This window comes from Miniopterus schreibersii (assembly GCF_964146895.1).
Source record: "Miniopterus schreibersii genome assembly, chromosome: 13".
Classification (NCBI taxonomy): Eukaryota; Metazoa; Chordata; class Mammalia; order Chiroptera; family Miniopteridae; genus Miniopterus; species Miniopterus schreibersii.
In genome coordinates this window covers 10425073-10440514 of record NC_138113.1, presented here as the reverse complement: position 1 = coordinate 10440514, position 15442 = coordinate 10425073, and the positions used below count along the sequence as shown (strand labels likewise).

Sequence of the window (15442 nt, the reverse complement as noted above, 5' to 3'; positions counted from 1 at the left end):
TTATCAGACACTCTGAGAGCTTCACCTACAGAACTAGGTGAGCACCAGTCTCCAGTTACGTGACAGGCAGAACAGTGTTCATACTTGTGCGATTGCTTCAGGAAGACCACGGTGCTGCACTCAGTCTTCCTCTCTCGCTAATTAGTCTGACTTTAGAGACTCTTGGCAGAAGCAGTGCTCTCCCTGACCTCTGGATCTGTTCTGGCACTTTATAGTCAGAGAGTCATAAATTGATGGGATCTGTTTAGGGAAAAGTGAACTGGAGATCCAGACATGAGAGGGAATAGGAGGTGAGGTGCTAAAGACAGGGCTATAGGTGGGTCTGGAGTTGTGCTCTCCAATAGAAATACAGTGTGTCACATGTAATTAAAACTTTTTTAACAGCCACGGTGAAAAACTAAAAGATATGTGTCAATAATTTTAGTACTATCTTTTGCTTGACCTGATATATCCAAAGTACTATCATTTCCACATTTAATCAACATTAAGAAATTACTAATGAAACTTCATTTTACTTTCTTTTGACCACACTAAACTTTTGAATCCAATATGTGCATCTCAGTTCAGACTCGCCACGTTTCCAGTGCTGAGTAGGCCCACGTGGCTCCTGGCTACCACATTGGACAGCAGGGGTCTAGATTGTGCCAGGTGGGAGTTGATGATGCTAGAGATTCCGTTGAGGTTATCACATAGGGTGATGACACGAACACAGCTTCCCTTCAAGCAGCGTTTCAAACTTCAAAACACACTTTCTTATTCCTCAAAATACTGATACAATTTATTATTGGCCCCATTTTACAGAATAGAAAATTGAGGCTCAGAAAATTGACTTGTCCAAGGCTGCATATTTTTAGTAAATGATGGACTGCAGGTCTTGCACTGTTGTTGTTGTTTTTTCACCACAATAGATGAAGTCAGGATTCATCAAGCTAAGAGACCATTGTGTGCGTGAGGTAAAGAACACTTGGAGAAAGTGAGAGAAGTGAGAATACAAAGATAGATACATAAATTTCCAGGAAAGAATTGTCTGAGGTAGGTGACTTAATCAAATACAGGATAGCAAAGAGGACCGAGTTTTTCAGCCTTAATGACTGGAAGATAAAGTGGCAGAGACAGGGAAGCTGGGAAAGAGAACCAATGGAGAAGAAAAGTCTTAAGTTTGATTTTGGACATACTCAGCTAGAACTGACATGAAGTCTGTCCTCGGGGAACAGAGAACTCTCTTTGACACACAGTCATCCTGAGTCTGTCACACTTCTGGAACCTGGTGTCTGGGGTGGGAAGCACTGACTGCTGAACGCTGTTTTCCCTGGGCAGTTTTCATACATTTTCTCCACTATTAATTTAAATTTGGACTGGTTCTGTGCATTTTTCTCAATGAGGTATGTGACTTCCTAACAAAGAATTTTTTCAATCACTTCAATAGTAATATACTTTTTCTCTATTTGGCCATGCGTACTTTCCAGAGCATTTTTGCGTGCTATCTCACAATAGTAAAGTGGGCAAAATAGATACACAGAACTTCTTACACATAAGGTATCAGGTTACATGACTTGCTCAGCATCTCATACGCTGCCAAGTAGCAGAATCAGGCCAAAACTGATATTCCCTGGCCTTAGACCCTTTATCTTCAGTTTCACTTATGATGGGCTTTTCCTCTTGGACAGACAAAGGAAAGACGAACTGGAGCAGAGGATGTCGGCACTGCAGGAGAGCAGGCGGGAGCTGATGGTTCAGCTGGAGGGGCTCATGAAGCTACTGAAGGTAAGAGCTGGTGGCCTGCTCTCAGGTCTCCTCCCGCTGTCAGCTGCCTGGTCCACTTCCACAGGCAGTGCTGCTCAGCCTCCCCTGTGGTGTCAGAGCAGGGGGAGGTAAAAGGCTTATTTATTGCTCTCTAGACCCAGTCTTCAGGTAAACCTCCATATCGGCAGTCTAATTCAGTATAACAGGCATCGAAATTAGTGTAAAGCCTCATTATAAAAGAAAAATTAGTAACTGGAACCACAGTAATGTCCTGAAATAGTTGCTTTTGTGAATGTTTAGAAATAGCATATTAGCTATGTAAAATGAATATTTCCCAACTGTTTAGTTTCTTTTTAAGACAAATATTTAAATATTCCACCTACAAATATTAAGTATCCTTTTTAGTAACTATTACAGAAGCACACCAATCTTATCTAATCAATAACTTTACCTTATTCGGAGTGATAACTTAATGTGTTTGTTCTAGGTATGGTAGATTGGGGCCTGAATAAATCGAGTAATTCAGGTATAACTGTCTATTTTTGTTGAAAATATATTACAACCCCTACACCCCAGAGCAGAGAAAGGCACGCTAGACATTTAAATGTCCTCACCTGGACAGTTTTATTGGCACTGAGCTGAACTATTTGCCCAGCTGTGCAGCAGCAGTGCCAGAGCACATTGGTTCATGCTGTGAATTCCTAAGGGCTATGCTCTGAAACCACCGTATTTTGTGATGGACAAAGTTAGCAGCCAGAGTGGAAAAAGCAAAACGTGGAGTGACTCCAAAGCAGGCTGAGGGGGGCGGATTTAATCCTATGATAAAGGAGAGTCTCTGAAGGTTTTGCAAAAGTAGTTAGGAAATTATGCAGAACTGGTAAGAAAGGGGAGAAACTAAAGGGCAATAGGGAGACTAATGAGATCATCCAGGCCCGAAGTGACGAGGGTCCGGGCCAGGGTGGTAGCTCAAGAAGATAACAACATGGAAAATGCCAGTTCTTCAATTCCAAACCAGTCCCTTAAAGATGAAGCCAGTAGTATTAGCAACTTGGGTGAATGTGTTTTAAACTGACTTTTGACTTGCTCAAGACACTCACTTCTAGTCTTGAGTTCAGTTTGCTTCTAGCTTTGATCCTGGATGTTGGGATTGTTTGGGCTCGGACATGTTTCTACATTAACCCTGTTAACAAGGATTTCTCCTGAGAAGTAGATGATGTCTAAATGGGTCTTGTTTAAAGAAATCCTTATGCATAAAACCTGGGCCAGATCCCAATAGTTGTCAAGTATCTGGCTAAGCAACCCATCAGCCCCTGAAGACAGCAGAGCTGCCCTTAAGACTCATGTGGCCTGTGGAACACCTGCAGCCTCGTGGGGTTTTGGAAGCCCCACCATGGTGAGTTTAGTCCACCTGGAGGTCAGGAGATAACGGGATCCACCCACTCCTTCCCTGTGTCAAACCTCCCTTTCAGAAAGATGCTCTCAGACATTACCCGGACACAGATGGGAAGGTACCCCAGGCTGATTTTTGTAAAAGGTGAAAGGTTTCTGCACACTAAAGGGAAGTCAGAGTGAATTTCCTCTAAGTACCACTGCACACTTTCCTGTCAGCTGGTTCCCTCGGTGTTCCTTAGGGTTCCCGGCACAGAGCCCCACGTGCATTACTGTGACTGTAGTTCAGCTCTGACGCTCGTATTCCTGGGCGAAGCAGAATGTGCTGATGCCTGAACCCATAATCCTTGAGTTTCCTTAGATTTCTAGCTGTTGTCTTACAGTTACAATTTCATTAAAATAAGCAGGACCCTGCTGCCCCATTTTGTAGGATCCCCACCAGGTTCTTAAACACCTTATGGTTTACCCACTAGGCCGGCTGTGGCCGTTCAGACGGGGAGGGAGAATGTACAGACCCGCCGGGAAGGTTGTCTTCTTAGCCCCTGACTAGGATTCACAGCTGAAATCTCACTCTTCTAGTCCAGCTTCCTAAAAGGATTACAGTCTTAATTTGTGCTCTGTATATACACTCCCAAAGAGGCATATGTAGGGATCACTGACTTCTATTAAAATTCCAGAGGTGTTTTCCTACTATTTAAAAATGTGTATTCACCACTGCGTAATAAGAGCACCCTTTACAATTCTAATTTTAATTTCAAAGGACTGTCCTTTCATTGATGTTCAGTCTGCTAGCATTTAATTCTCTCATAAAACAGCTGTAAGCGGTTAGTCAAATGGACAATCAAGCCACATGGTCTGGGATACTCATAAATTAAAATACACCACACGACAAGTTCCCATTTCACACGGAGTTCTTTCATTTCCCTCCTTTAGTGAAATATTAAGTACTTTGTCTATTTATCTGAAAAATGATCATTTAGAGAAGCATACGTATGAAGCGTCACCATTGGTTATGAATTCATTTAACAAAAATCTTAAATCCTTTTTTTGGAACAAGGATGGGGAAAAATCAATCATACATTTATTTAATAAAAAGTATTGAATTCATGTTTAGCTGTTGTCTTACAGTTACATGTTTAGGTGTTTGGCATATAGTGGTAAGACTCAGTTCCTGTCACCAGGGAGTATCAGAGACCTTCTTACTGTTTTGGGTTCTTTTTAAATGACATAATGTAGACGGACACTCAGGTACCCATGCTCTGAATGTGTCTTTTCCTTACATTTCCCCATCAGTAATGAGCATATGGATAACCTCTGCCTCAAACTACTTCTTTAATCTAGAAATGGTCATGTGTTGGTTTTTCAGTTTCTGTATCATGTTCCCAATACTTTGCTACCTCACTTTCCATTTTTCCATTATTGCTTTTGAAACATATTTACCAGATGAATTCTGCAGTTTTCAATTTGCAAAGGATGTTTCGCATATAAAGTTTTCTATAGATGACTACAGTGGCTATTGCATTATTCCGGCCACCTAGCCAGGCACTCTCCCTGTGGAAGAGTCTCACGTGTTTTAAGTGACATAGCAGTTTTGCACTTTATAATTAAGGTATTATTACCCCCTTTAAATCCAGTTGGCTTCTGTGCCTTGTCATCAGTCAGTGTTTACTGACCCCAACTGACCAATTGATAACAAAAATGTTCTGAGACCGTGCATCTTGCCTGTTTTCTGTGTTGACAGAGCCTTCAAGGCTTTATCTGAATGACTTCTGTGAGTTTAAATCATACAACACTGTCATAAGTAACACTCTGCCAAAGTCCACCCTCTCCCACCCCCAATGCTCATGGGAGGCCTCTGAGCCCTGCAGATGTCACCCTGTCCTCCCCTCATCCTAACCTGACACATGAGTCCAGTGCAGATTTTAATGATTTCATGTCTTTGGACAAACTATACACAATAATCACCAAATGTGCAAACATGAAGCATTGCTTTTTGAAACTTCCCTGTTCTGTTGAACCAAAGCAGTGTTTTCTCCAGTCCCAAACCTGGAGAAAACAGCAAGAATAGGGAGGTGCCTTAGGAACAGTTCTACTAAGAAATTACATCATGGTCTTTTGACCTCAGATGCAATTTCAGCCTCTCAGGATCGCCCCATCCCTCCCCCACCATCTCAATTTCCATTTCAACACAGTGCCAGCAAAAAAGCCCACATTTTAAAATTGTTTCATAAGTCTCCTAGGGCTGTTTGCCTTACCTAGTGAAGAGAAGAACAGTGTTCTGCCCCACAGGGAAGCCTAGCTAGGAAGGGAGATGGCTTCCCAACTGCAAAACTCTAACCCCTTCTAACTAGAGCCATGAATGTCAGATGCAACAGCTTAAAGACCCCAGCTTCTCAGGCTGATGCAGCTCATGCTCGGCGCCCACTCTGCCTGGGCTCCTGTGAGTTTAGGTTTGGCCAGGCATCTTGCAGCTGGCTTTGATTATAAGGACATCTTCCTGGGCTGAGTTGGAAATTTTTTGGTGCCCATTTAATTTCTAGCCCATGCTTCTCCCTTGCAGGAATAAAATTATTTTCTCCAAATTTTCACTTACTCTCTCCCTTTTCTAATTCCTTGGCTTTACTGAAATCGTTTTTGCCATTGCACCCAGATCTGCACACCGAGAAGCCCTCATCCTTTCCAAAGACTTCCTCTACACATGTTCAGTAAATACTGCCTGGCTGGATGGGTCCAGTTTAAATGGAGCCATTGCAATGGTTTGTAGATGTGCATACTTGGGCCAAAGAGCAGGGGCTCCCTGACCACAGTTACCCACGATGAGGCATAGAAGGGAAGCAGAGACGCCCGTTAAAAGGCAGAGTGGCTGAGGAACAGTGGACTGAGGAGAGAGAAACTTGGAAGTGTTTATCTCTTCTTCACTGTGCTGCTCTCTACGGCGCCTGGGGGTGCATTCTGATAGCTGGTAGTTAGCAAGCGCCTGCTCTGCGCAGCATCACTGTGAGGCTCTAAAAGAGAGGCCATCTCGTGTTTCCAGAGCTTTATGCATAAGAAGTACTAAATGAACCTGTATTGAATTAATGAAAAAGTAAGGTCTCTCAGGGCCCTGAAGCAGTTTCCAGTGTACTGCAGAATGGGGGTGCATGTGCATTTTTGAAAAAACCACAGCAGCCCAAAAGCAAGGGGAGGGGACTGCATCGGAGATGAATCTGTGGGCATGTGAATTGCTAGTTGAGCAAGTTCTTAGAGCAGTGGTTCTCACACTAGCATCATTGGAATTGGCTGAAAGGTTCATTAAATGCATTGTCATGCCCCACCCAAGAGTTTTGACCCAGTTTGTCTGTGGTAGGGTCCAAAATCTGCATCTCTGACAGGTTTTCAGATACTGCTGCTGCTGCTGGTGGTCTATATTCTACACTTTGAGAACCACTCCCTGGATAAATATGCCTAAACACCTGTGAATATTGCAAATGGTGACAGATAATTGGGCTTTTGAGTCATGGTTGAGCTACTTCTTTTGGTTTACCCTATATAGTTATATGTTGGGCTAGTCAGACTCTCTAAGCCTTTTGATGCATAAAATGAGGAAGTTAAACTAGATGGTTTCTAAGGTTCTTTCTTTACAACTCTAGAAGTTAGCATTTAATGAATTGGACAGGGCAGAGGCCAGCCATGTGCTCTGTCCAGCTGGTGATGCTCTCTGGTGGTCTGGGATTTGGTCTCTGAACCCATGGGCCTGGCCTGATTTGCCTTGTTCTGTCATTTCTTCCAGATGTTTGTGGTGATGGGCATTAATCTCTCTCCTTTTTCCCTCTGCCTTTTTTTGTTTTGTTTTCATCACCTCTAGGAGGAAGAGCAAAAGCAGGCAGTAAGTGCACATCAGAATCCTGCATCTGGTCCTTGCTCCCTTTGCATGTTCTTGTTTCCTCATTTAACTGGTGCATTCTTGCTCCTCCCCTCCCCGCACAAGGTCATCTGCAGAGCTGGTTATGTGTAAGGCCCCGGCAGTTCTCCCCGTGGTGGTGTAAAATGGCCTGAAGGTCCCATCATGTTTTCCTAGTTGAGCATGTTCTTATTTGAAACCTGAGCTTGCGGAATTGTTTTTCAGAGTACACATCTGTGTGTGTGTTTGAATATGCATGATTATCCAGGCTACAGTTGCCTTTTCCTGCTCTTGCTTTCTCTGCTGCTTCCTGTCTAGAGTGACCTTAATTGCTTGAAACAACTCTTGGAGTGGTGGGGGTGACCTTGGATCTAAATACTGTGTCCGGAATGATTGTGCATGGAAATGAGTAGTCCTTGTGGTAACTTCAGATGTCCTTTAGTCTTGAACAGGCTTCTGGGTGCTGCAGCTCCAGTTGCCTCTTAACAAAGTTACCAATGAAAACTAAGTGACTGATGATGCTGTAAATGATTTCCTGCTCAGAGCCTACTACTCCAGAGGGAGCTCTGGTTTCCCCGAGCTGCGTGGCTGTTGCATGGGGTTTAGGGAAGGTTTATGTCTGTTTTTATTTATCCTGATAGCCACTAACCCACAGAAGAAAATCAATTGAGGGCCTATCCGCAATAGTAACACCATATGTTTATATAACATAGTGAGGTTTTCAAAGCACATATCTTTTACATAAGCTAAAGCTGATTTGTAATTTACCTCAGGGCTTTATTTTTTTAAAGAGAGAAATATTAAATGTTTAATTTAAAATTTTTAATTATTTCTTTTAAACAAATTTATCCATGTATTAGATTTAGAATGGGAATATAAAACATTATGTTTATTATTTCCAGTTAAAAGAGCAGTGGACTCATAGACTAAAGAGGAGAGGAAAGGAAGGAAGAGATAAGAAAGGAATGATGGAGACACAGACTGTCAGAGGACAGGAAGAGAGAGTGTGGTATTAAGTGAGGCACACAACCCAGAAGTCTCAGTGGCTTTAATGTAAAGTTTGTTTTTCACTCACACATAGTTTATTGCTGATCTATGCCACTTCCATATAGATAGATAAATTGACATGGGCAGAGCAGAAGACCAGGATGCAAAGTCAAGCACAGCAATTTAATGCGTCTAACCAGAAGTGACACGATCATTTCCACTCCATTTCATTGCCTCGAGCAAGTCACATGACCACCCTTCACCTCCGTTTGGCTTAGCAGAAGCAGAGAAGCAGATGCTGGTAATGCGTAGGTGCACACTTAGGAGGATCTGTCCTTCCTGCTCCCTTCACGCCTTCCCGGACAGTCATCCCCTTGCTATTGACCGTACCCTTCCTGCTGATACGAGGCATCACCCCATTGTAGTTGCTGACCACCAGTGTTCCTCTCCTTCTCTTTACCGCTCTACATGTCAAAGATACACTTTACAGTTAAAACCACTTGCTGGGAATGTTCCAGCAATCCACCCAGACTAGCATCTCCTGAATCCTTTCTAAATGTGCCAGTTCAGAGTGAAGCATGTACTTGGCAGCACCGTACACCTTCCTGAGGGGGCAGGCATTGTATTTATTTTAATGGCAGCAGTAGAACCTCCAATAGACACTTCATTTTTTAAAAATTTTGTGGATTACCATGTAATCCAAGAACCAGAAATTGCCACTGCTGGTGTATTATTTCTCAGGTCAATTTAAAGCTGACCTTGGCAGACAAGGGATTAAATAACATGTTCGTTTCAGTGACCTTTGATTCTGTGTAAGATCATCGTCCCCTTGAAGTTGGCAAAATGAGAAGCTAGACCCAGACCGCTGTGTACGTCTTGGGAGTTCTCCATGGCCAAGTCCTAAGGCCTCTGAAATCTTCTGGGCTCTCCTCCCCCCCCCCCCACTCCGAAACAGAAGCCTGCATCTACAAAAGGATTGCCGTTTAATTATTGACTCAGCTATGTCTTACTACCCATGTTTAAGGCAGTGAGCTTGACCCTTTGGTGAATAAAAAGAGAAATTCTACGCAAATCCCACCCTCAAATAGGATGAAAGTTATTTCATGGTTAGCATGATGCCCTGAATACAGAAACACAAGCCAGGTCAGTGATATCCTGAGCCTTAGGCACCACTGCTGCCCTCCTCAGTTTGCAAACTCCACGGAGTCTTTCAGTGAACAAGGATCAGTGTGCTGTGGTTTGTGGCTGTGGCGCAGCCTCCAGCCTGGGCCCTAGCCCTAGTCCATGTGCATAGATTCTGCCGGTCCGACTGCACACGGATGGCCTCGTGCAAGTTCACAGTGTGCTCACTCTCGATGCCTGCTCTCACTAGAGGCACCTGGCAACTCGTCAGTTTTTTGTTTTTGTTTTTGTTTTCTCTTTCCCCACAAGAGGAAATGCCATTCAGTATTAAAAATAGGGATTTGTGTTACACTCCCCTAAAATCATTGAACACCTGTGAGGAGTTTACAGTCTGAGGACATAGGGGGAAATAGCTTTGGGTCTTTGCAGCACCCCCAATACTTTTCAACACTCTAATCAATGACAAGCTGAGAAATTTGCCTACCTGCTGTTTTATTTCCCTCCTGTACTGTATTTCTGTCTCTTCCTCTCCTGACAAGAATGCACACAACGTATGAAAACAATCTGTCAGGGTGTCCAGGAAAAGTCTACACTCCAGGCCGGAGAGATTTGCCTTCTACTGAAGGTATATTGAATTCCTAGGACCACAGTTATCTTTCCCCATAATGCTGCAGTCTGAATCTCAGCAGAGCATCGGCAGAAAAGAATGAGTGAAAGTGACTTCCTGGTTTTGAGCCTGAGAACCTGGAAAAAGAATGAGTACCACTGACTGAAAAGGTGAAAATGGGGAGGTGATCCGGGTTAGGAAGGGGACTTTGATCTGAGTTTGAACCTACCGAGTTACAAAGAACAGGCAGGCAGTCAGGCTTCTTGTCAGCTCTACTAGATACTTGGGGATATACAACTGGAATTTCAGTGGGAAAACAGGGCTAGCATGATCGATTTGGAAGTCTTCAACCTAAAGTTAGGGTTGAAATCATAAACATGACCCTCATGGAAAACCCATAGTAGACAAAAAGAAAGAGTAGTGGGTAGGAGGGTAGGATTGGGGGTTCTTCTAAAACAGCTCAGTAAGTTTCAAGAAGGGGAAAGTTAATAAGACAATAGGCAAGGAAGTCCTTGGATTTGATGAGGAGGAGCTGTCGGCAACCTTGGAAAGGAAATTTTCAGTAGAGTAGCAGTGTCTACAGCTCTGAAAAATGGGCTTTGTCTTGTCCATCTGTTTTGCCCCCACCCCCCTGGATAAACTCACCTCAGGGAAGAAAGGAGTTCAATCTTCAGTCTGCCTGTTAGATTCTCTGACTCATGGAACCCTGTTGACAAAACTTCAATTATTTTCTGTCTGAACATGTACATAACCCTTACAGACTTCAGTTTCCTCATCTGTATACTTCCAGCATCACAATTCTTTCATCCTTTTGTCACTGATACCAATTGGTACATTGGAGAAAGACCATACATCAAAAAGGGTATACAGAAATTTACCTGGGTTCATGTGCCTGGTGAGTCCTTTAGTAACTTTGAAACCCTCTGGTCCTCACTTCATTGTCTGCACTTCCAGTAACCATCTCCTTCCCCAGGGTTTATTCGTGCCAATCATCTACCTCCCACTTTTCCAGGCAAACAAATGCATCCTATGAAAAGGGCGTCAGCTGCTTCTGTGGAGCCCACTCATGTGGCTTATCTCTGGGATTCTTGGCCATGCCTTCCACAGCAGGACAGGAATTTCTGGTGCTCTCTTTCTGAAAGACCTCACCCTACCATCCTCTCTCAGCATGGGATTGGACCTGGGACCCTTTACTTTGAGAGTGTCTATAGGCATTTCTTCAAATCCTGGTGCTCTACCAGTGTCTAGGGTTTTATAGCTGACTTCAGGCTGGTTCTCTTTTAAAATATATCTTTATTGATTTCAGAGAGAGGAAGGGAGAGGGGGAGAGAGAGTTGAAACATCAATGATGAGAGAGTCGTCATTGATTGGCTGCCTCCTGCCCTCCCCCCACTGGGGATCAAGCCAGCAACCCCGGGCATGTGCCCTGACCGGGAATTGAACCTCCATCTCCTGGATCCTAGGCCAATGCTCAACCGCTGAGCCACGCCCAGCCGGGCTCAGGCTGGTTCTGATTCCATATTGACAACAAGGCTAAGGTAGGGAGCTTCCTGGCCTGCAGTCCTTAACTGAAGTGAACATCTGCTTAGTTTTAGCTGAAAGAAGCATGTTATAAAGGGTACGATAGACTCTTACACTCATCTCCATTTGCTGCTAATCATAATTTGGCAATAGAATTACTCTCATTTGGAGCTGTAGTGTAGATGTCCCAATGCTTAAAAAAGAAAGAAATTGAGAGGGAGGGAGGGGGCATGTTTTCTAAAATTAGAGGCAATGCAGAGAGACAGTTTACTGAAGCTAAAGTGGTACCTTTAATAAGAATCCATACCGACTCACCGCTGCTCTACAAAGCTGGCTAACCATAAATCCCTCATGCTTTTATTGTTATGTATTCTTATTAACTTCAAATTTTATAACATTCACTATTTATACATTGCTTTCACATTTCAAATTTCAGCTCCTACATTTAACCAGCTCAGACCTCAGGAAACCAAGAGAATCTAGGAGACTCTCAGGCCTGTAGCTGCCCTCCAGGACATCTCCCAAATGTGCAGAAGATATTAAGCTACTGGTGGCCCACCCTTCCTTCCACAGCAGCTCACCACCTGGGAAAAGTAGTCCTGGACAAGCCACCCTCTATAGGACCTCATGACTCTTGAGTCATCCTCAGGCAGGTTTCTTATCCCCAGCACTATGGACATATGGAGCCAGATAACTTTATAGGGGGAAGGAGGCTGTTCTATACATCATGGGATATTTAGAAGCATCCTTGACCTCTACCTCCTAAATTCTAGTGCTAGCTGCTCCCACCCCCAGGCCCCTAGCAGGTAAAATTACCACCAATTGAGAAGCACTGTCCTGAGCCCAGAGAACCTTTTTCTGTGACACTAGTCTGAGCCCCACACGTTCTCAGCATCCCTTATTCTGAGGTTTAAGGATGGGATGGATGACAAAAGATTTCCAGTCACCTCCCCCACACATCATCCCTCTGTCCATGTCTCCTGCTGTGTTAATGTCATTGCCAGCCCTACATGCTTGTGCTCTTCCAGTCTCTGCTCTTCCTACGCAGTTGTCAAGTCCAGTCAGTGTTTTCTCCGGATGCTTGCTTATATGTCTCTCCTTTCAGTTCTGATCACCATTCTTCATTCCAGCCTCCATCACCTGTCACCTGGTCTGTGGGAAAAGCCTCCTAATAAGTGTCTTTGTCTCCTGTCTCTTGCCTTCCAGTCCCTCCTTCACATGCCCCAGATTCCTAATGACAGAGCACACCGACCACATCATTCCCTCCTGGGAAACCTTCACCAGCTCCCACTGCTACTGCCTAGAGCAGGGTCAGCAAGCTTCTGCTTAAAGGGTTAGATGGTAAATATTTTAGGCTTTGTAAGCCAAACCAAAGATATTATGTAAGTACTTATATAACCACTTAAAATAAAACCATTTCAAAATATAAAGCTAGCCTGGCCAGTGTGGCTCAGTTCATGTGGCTCCCATGCACCAGGAGGTTGCTGGTTCAGTTCCAGGTCAGGGCACATGCCTGGGTTACAGGCTCCATCCCCAGTAGGGGGCATGCAGGAGACATGTTTATCTCTCATCAATGTTTCTCTCTCTCCTCTCCCTTTCTCTCTCTGAAATCAATAAAAACATATTTTTTTTAAAAATAACCTTCTTTAAAAAAAAAAAAAAGTAAAGCCATCTTTCTCATGGACTACCTGCAGAAGAAGCAGATAGTGAGCTGGATTTGGCCATGGGCTATAGTTTGCCTGTTCTGTGGCCCAGTAAATAAACTTGATGACCATTTATTTATATCTCTGTATGACTATGGCCCACACTTCTCTTTCCCACCACATAGCTTTTGTGCTCCCCACACCACTCCTCCTGCCCCATGCACAGCCTCCTCTCCCAGCCCTGGTACCTTTGTTCATGCACTTTCCTCACCTGGATCGCCCTGCCCCAGCCTTTTCTGCCCATTGAAATTATACCCCTCAAGATACTCTCAGATGCCTCCTCTCTATGAAACCTTACCCTACTCCAGGAGGTCAGAGTTAAAGCCTCTGGTGTCTGCTGCTCTTCCTTTGTACCTCCAGGTAGGTGTGGGTTTCACCCTCCTTTGTATGCTAGTTGCATACATGCCCAACTGCCTCTGGAACCAGGATCTGTGAGCAGAGACATTGACCCTTCGGAGCCCTGGCACCTTGCAAAGTAGAATAACAGCAGGTAGTCCTCTATTAGGCTGGTGTGCGAAGCATCGTATGTTTATCCTCACCAACCTGGAAAGAGATGACTATCTCCCTTTTACATATGAAGAAGCTGAGGTACCAGAGAGGTTAAGTAAGTTGCCCAGGATCACACAGCTAGTAAGTGGCGGAGCTGGAATCCAGTCAGATCAACAAACTGCAGAGTCTGGACTCTACCATGATTTAAGTAGGGACTCGGCAAAGAGTGGTGATGTTGAAAAAGGGTGCCACACCACACCATCCAGGTTTGGCCTACCCACAAATAGCTGTTAAGTTTATCTCATTGAATTTTCAAGTATCACTGATAGGTTCTAGCTGCCTGTCTGAGCATCGACTTAGCTGTCTGAACAAGGACCATGCTCTCCTGGGAGCCCGTTTTCTTCTTGTTTCTAATACGCAATCAGGATGTCTGGTATTTGTTTTGTAGGGGTTTTTTTCCGTAATGAGGTTCCTGATCATTTTGCTGAGAACTGGCTTTGAAATCCTGCAGTGAGAACTAATGGCTCACTATTTTCCAATAGAGCTGGACAAACAGGAGAAACAAACAGAAAGAGGGTAATTCTAGTCTTGGAATTTATGAGCTTCCCTATCTGAAAGTTTAAATTTCAACTTCCCTTTGATCTTTGGGTTTATGGTGAGTTTTAATAGGTTGTTCTCTGTCCCAGAAACTTAATATGCTTTCCTCCACCATTAAAAAAGATAACCAGACGTCTTGCCCCCACCCCTTTAAGCCTCAGGGTAGGCTTTGTCTTATACATAATTTAGTTTGACTTGAATAGGGACCGAATCATGAAGACTGCGAAGCATACCTTCCCACCCGTTGCCAACACTGTGATCACAAAACTTCCAGCAGCCCCACTCTGGCTACTTCCTGTCCACAGCCGCTTTCCCCGCAAGCCGCCGCAGAGAGTGACAGGTCATGTGCTAGCGCTGAGTTTCCTGAGGCGGTATGGGAACAGACAGGTGTCAGCCCTCTGCGGAAGGACCTCATGGCAGACTTTTTGGTGGCCCTAACTTTCCAACAAACACGGTAGATAAATGTGCATTAACGGCGACAAGAGAAGAGACATCATAGGACCCTCCACCCCTCGTCTCTGGTGTTTAGAGCCAGGCTTTTCTTTAAACACTGTACTGCTCTCAGGCGTGCAGGTGGACACTGTGCTAAGACAGGAAGGTCTCCAGGCATGGCCTTTGCCTGTTTTAACTCACCCCAGAGGGAAGCGTGGCCTGCTCCTTTGCTCATGGCCATTGGCCGTCTCCTGCACCCTCTCCACCCGCTCGCTCCCATCCCTGGCGCTGACTCCCCGCCATCCCAGCTTGTCGTGTCAGGCAGTTATTGTCATGTCTCGCAGCAGGACAGCCAGTGCAGCATCAGCTCAGCCTCTCTCTCCTTGTACTTCCATGTTTGATGCGACGGCTGCGTTTTCCTAGCACAGCCAACCAGCACCAGCTCAAATGTTATGTGCCAGCTCAAATAGTATTTAGGTGTGATTTTTCTTTTACCTTTTCTTGAAGAAAAAAAATGTAACAAAGTCCATTCCTTATAATCCCACTTCTCATACCTTCATGGTTGCCTCGCCTGATTTTCAAACTTATAGCTCCTTTCTCCCAAGGTTGTTTTTGGGTTTTTTGTTTTTCTGAGAAGGCCTAAGAGGCCAGTTTGTTTAATTTAAATACACTGCGGCAAAATGAAGGTAATTGTCCACATAGGCCATCTGCTACCTGACAGGTACCCATGAGTCAGAGAGAGAGAAATGGAGACTAAAATGTCTCCTTCCGTTACTGTGATAACCGCTTAGCTGCAAGTTTAGTTGGGGTGTTTGTGGAGGGGGAGTGTGCAGCTCCACAGAGGGCGTTAACTCAAAGTCAGGCTTTGCACAAGCCTCTCTGAGCTTGATTACCTGACTGTAATGAGCACCAAAGAGATTTAAAAAAATTCATACCTGTTCCATGAGGGAAAAGAAGGGAAGGCACCAGTAT

The 15442-nt window shown here is 44.3% G+C and overlaps 1 protein-coding gene across 25 annotated transcripts in view; it reads left to right on the top strand.

Moving 5' to 3' along the window:
* Positions 1–15442, top strand: part of DTNB (dystrobrevin beta) — a 142874-nt gene that overhangs the window by 110690 nt on the left and 16742 nt on the right. For 15 of the 25 annotated variants that reach the window (XM_081156777.1, XM_081156775.1, XM_081156770.1 and 12 more), the window contains 2 exons: positions 1668–1764; positions 6977–6997. In XM_081156777.1, the coding sequence (XP_081012903.1) occupies positions 1668–1764; positions 6977–6997 (118 nt within the window). The remainder of the gene's footprint in view (positions 1–1667; positions 1765–6976; positions 6998–15442) is intronic. The other 10 variants (XM_081156765.1, XM_081156766.1, XM_081156786.1 and 7 more) reach the window with 1 other exon arrangement.